The sequence below is a fragment of the Dryas octopetala genome, chromosome 2 (assembly GCF_963921425.1).
Source record: "Dryas octopetala chromosome 2, drDryOcto1.1, whole genome shotgun sequence".
Lineage (NCBI taxonomy): Eukaryota > Viridiplantae > Streptophyta > Magnoliopsida > Rosales > Rosaceae > Dryas > Dryas octopetala.
The window spans coordinates 18,848,945-18,850,103 of NC_141367.1; the positions used below are offsets into that span (position 1 = coordinate 18,848,945).

Genomic DNA, 1,159 nt, shown 5'->3' on the forward strand with positions numbered 1-1,159 from the left:
TCAACAGAAGGGAACCACCAAGTTGTGAAAACTAGCTTTGCCTGTTGCACATGCTGATGAGCCAAAATTGCCATGCACATCATCCAAGTTCCACAAACCATCCCACAGAAAATTGTCCTCATTGGAGGCTTCAGGCACATACACATTGCCATTTAGCATGGAATGGAAGAAGCCTTGCTCCTGATGATCAGCTGTGTGAGGGTATGCAATAGTACTAGTAGTCTCCATATCTTGCTTCACTTGAGGCCAGGATGGGATTTTAGTGTCAGTTTCATCCAACAAGGCCATGATTCTTTTCATGTCTGCTTGGTTAATCAGTTGCTGCTGCTGCTGCTGCGGTTGCTGATGATGGCGAAACTGTTGCCGCCTTAAGTGGTGAGTTTTTGCCTTTTCAGAGGCATCAGAAGGCACTTTGGCCTTTTTCTTGAAATGGGTCCTCCAGTAGTTCTTGATCTCATTGTCAGTCCTTCCAGGCAAACTTCTTGCAATTGTTGACCATCTGAATTTGTTTAATACAGCAATTAAGCCTTTAGCATATTATCAAATAAGCTCAACATTATAGGAAAAGATTAAACTAATTAATAAAACTAAAAATTTACCTGTTCCCCCATCTAGCATGTAGCTCTAGAATTATGCTCTCTTCATGTGGGGTTATCTGCCCCCTCTTGAGGTCTGGCCTCAAATAATTCACCCACCTCAGTCTGCAGCTCTTTCCATTCCTCTTCAGTCCTATATAACCAGCAAACAAAACATTTTTAGTCCCATTCATTCAATGCATACATAAGAAAAATGGCCAAGACAATAGGAAATAGTCCTAGTAATGTCTTAGCCATAACTAGTTGGTAACAGGACAAGAATGGCCCCTTATACACAAGCAGACTAGCAAAGGGTACAATTGTATGCCTGCACACTTTTAATCCCTTAGCAAATCAAGAATCAAGCTGCAATTAAGTTGGTACATATTTTGAAGGTCTAATATATATAGGGGGTTGAACTGCATACCTGCAAGTCTAGCCACAGAGTTCCATCTTCCTTCACCATGAACTCTTACATACTCAATAAGCAATCTATCTTCCTCAGCAGTCCAAGGTCCCTTTCTCCAACCCTCCTCTTCTATTATACCCCAACCCATATGACCTGCCATCATCCCCCAATACAT

At 41.8% G+C, this 1,159-nt stretch overlaps 1 protein-coding gene across 1 annotated transcript; it reads right to left on the reverse strand.

The window, feature by feature from the left end:
• On the reverse strand, positions 1 to 1,159 carry LOC147293731 (transcription factor MYB24-like). The gene is made up of 3 exons (XM_086231433.1): positions 1,003 to 1,159; positions 600 to 729; positions 1 to 499 (listed from the first exon to the last, which is right to left on the reverse strand). The coding sequence occupies exons 1-3, from the start codon at positions 1,157 to 1,159 to the stop codon at positions 1 to 3; spliced, it is 786 nt and encodes a 261-aa protein (XP_086087559.1).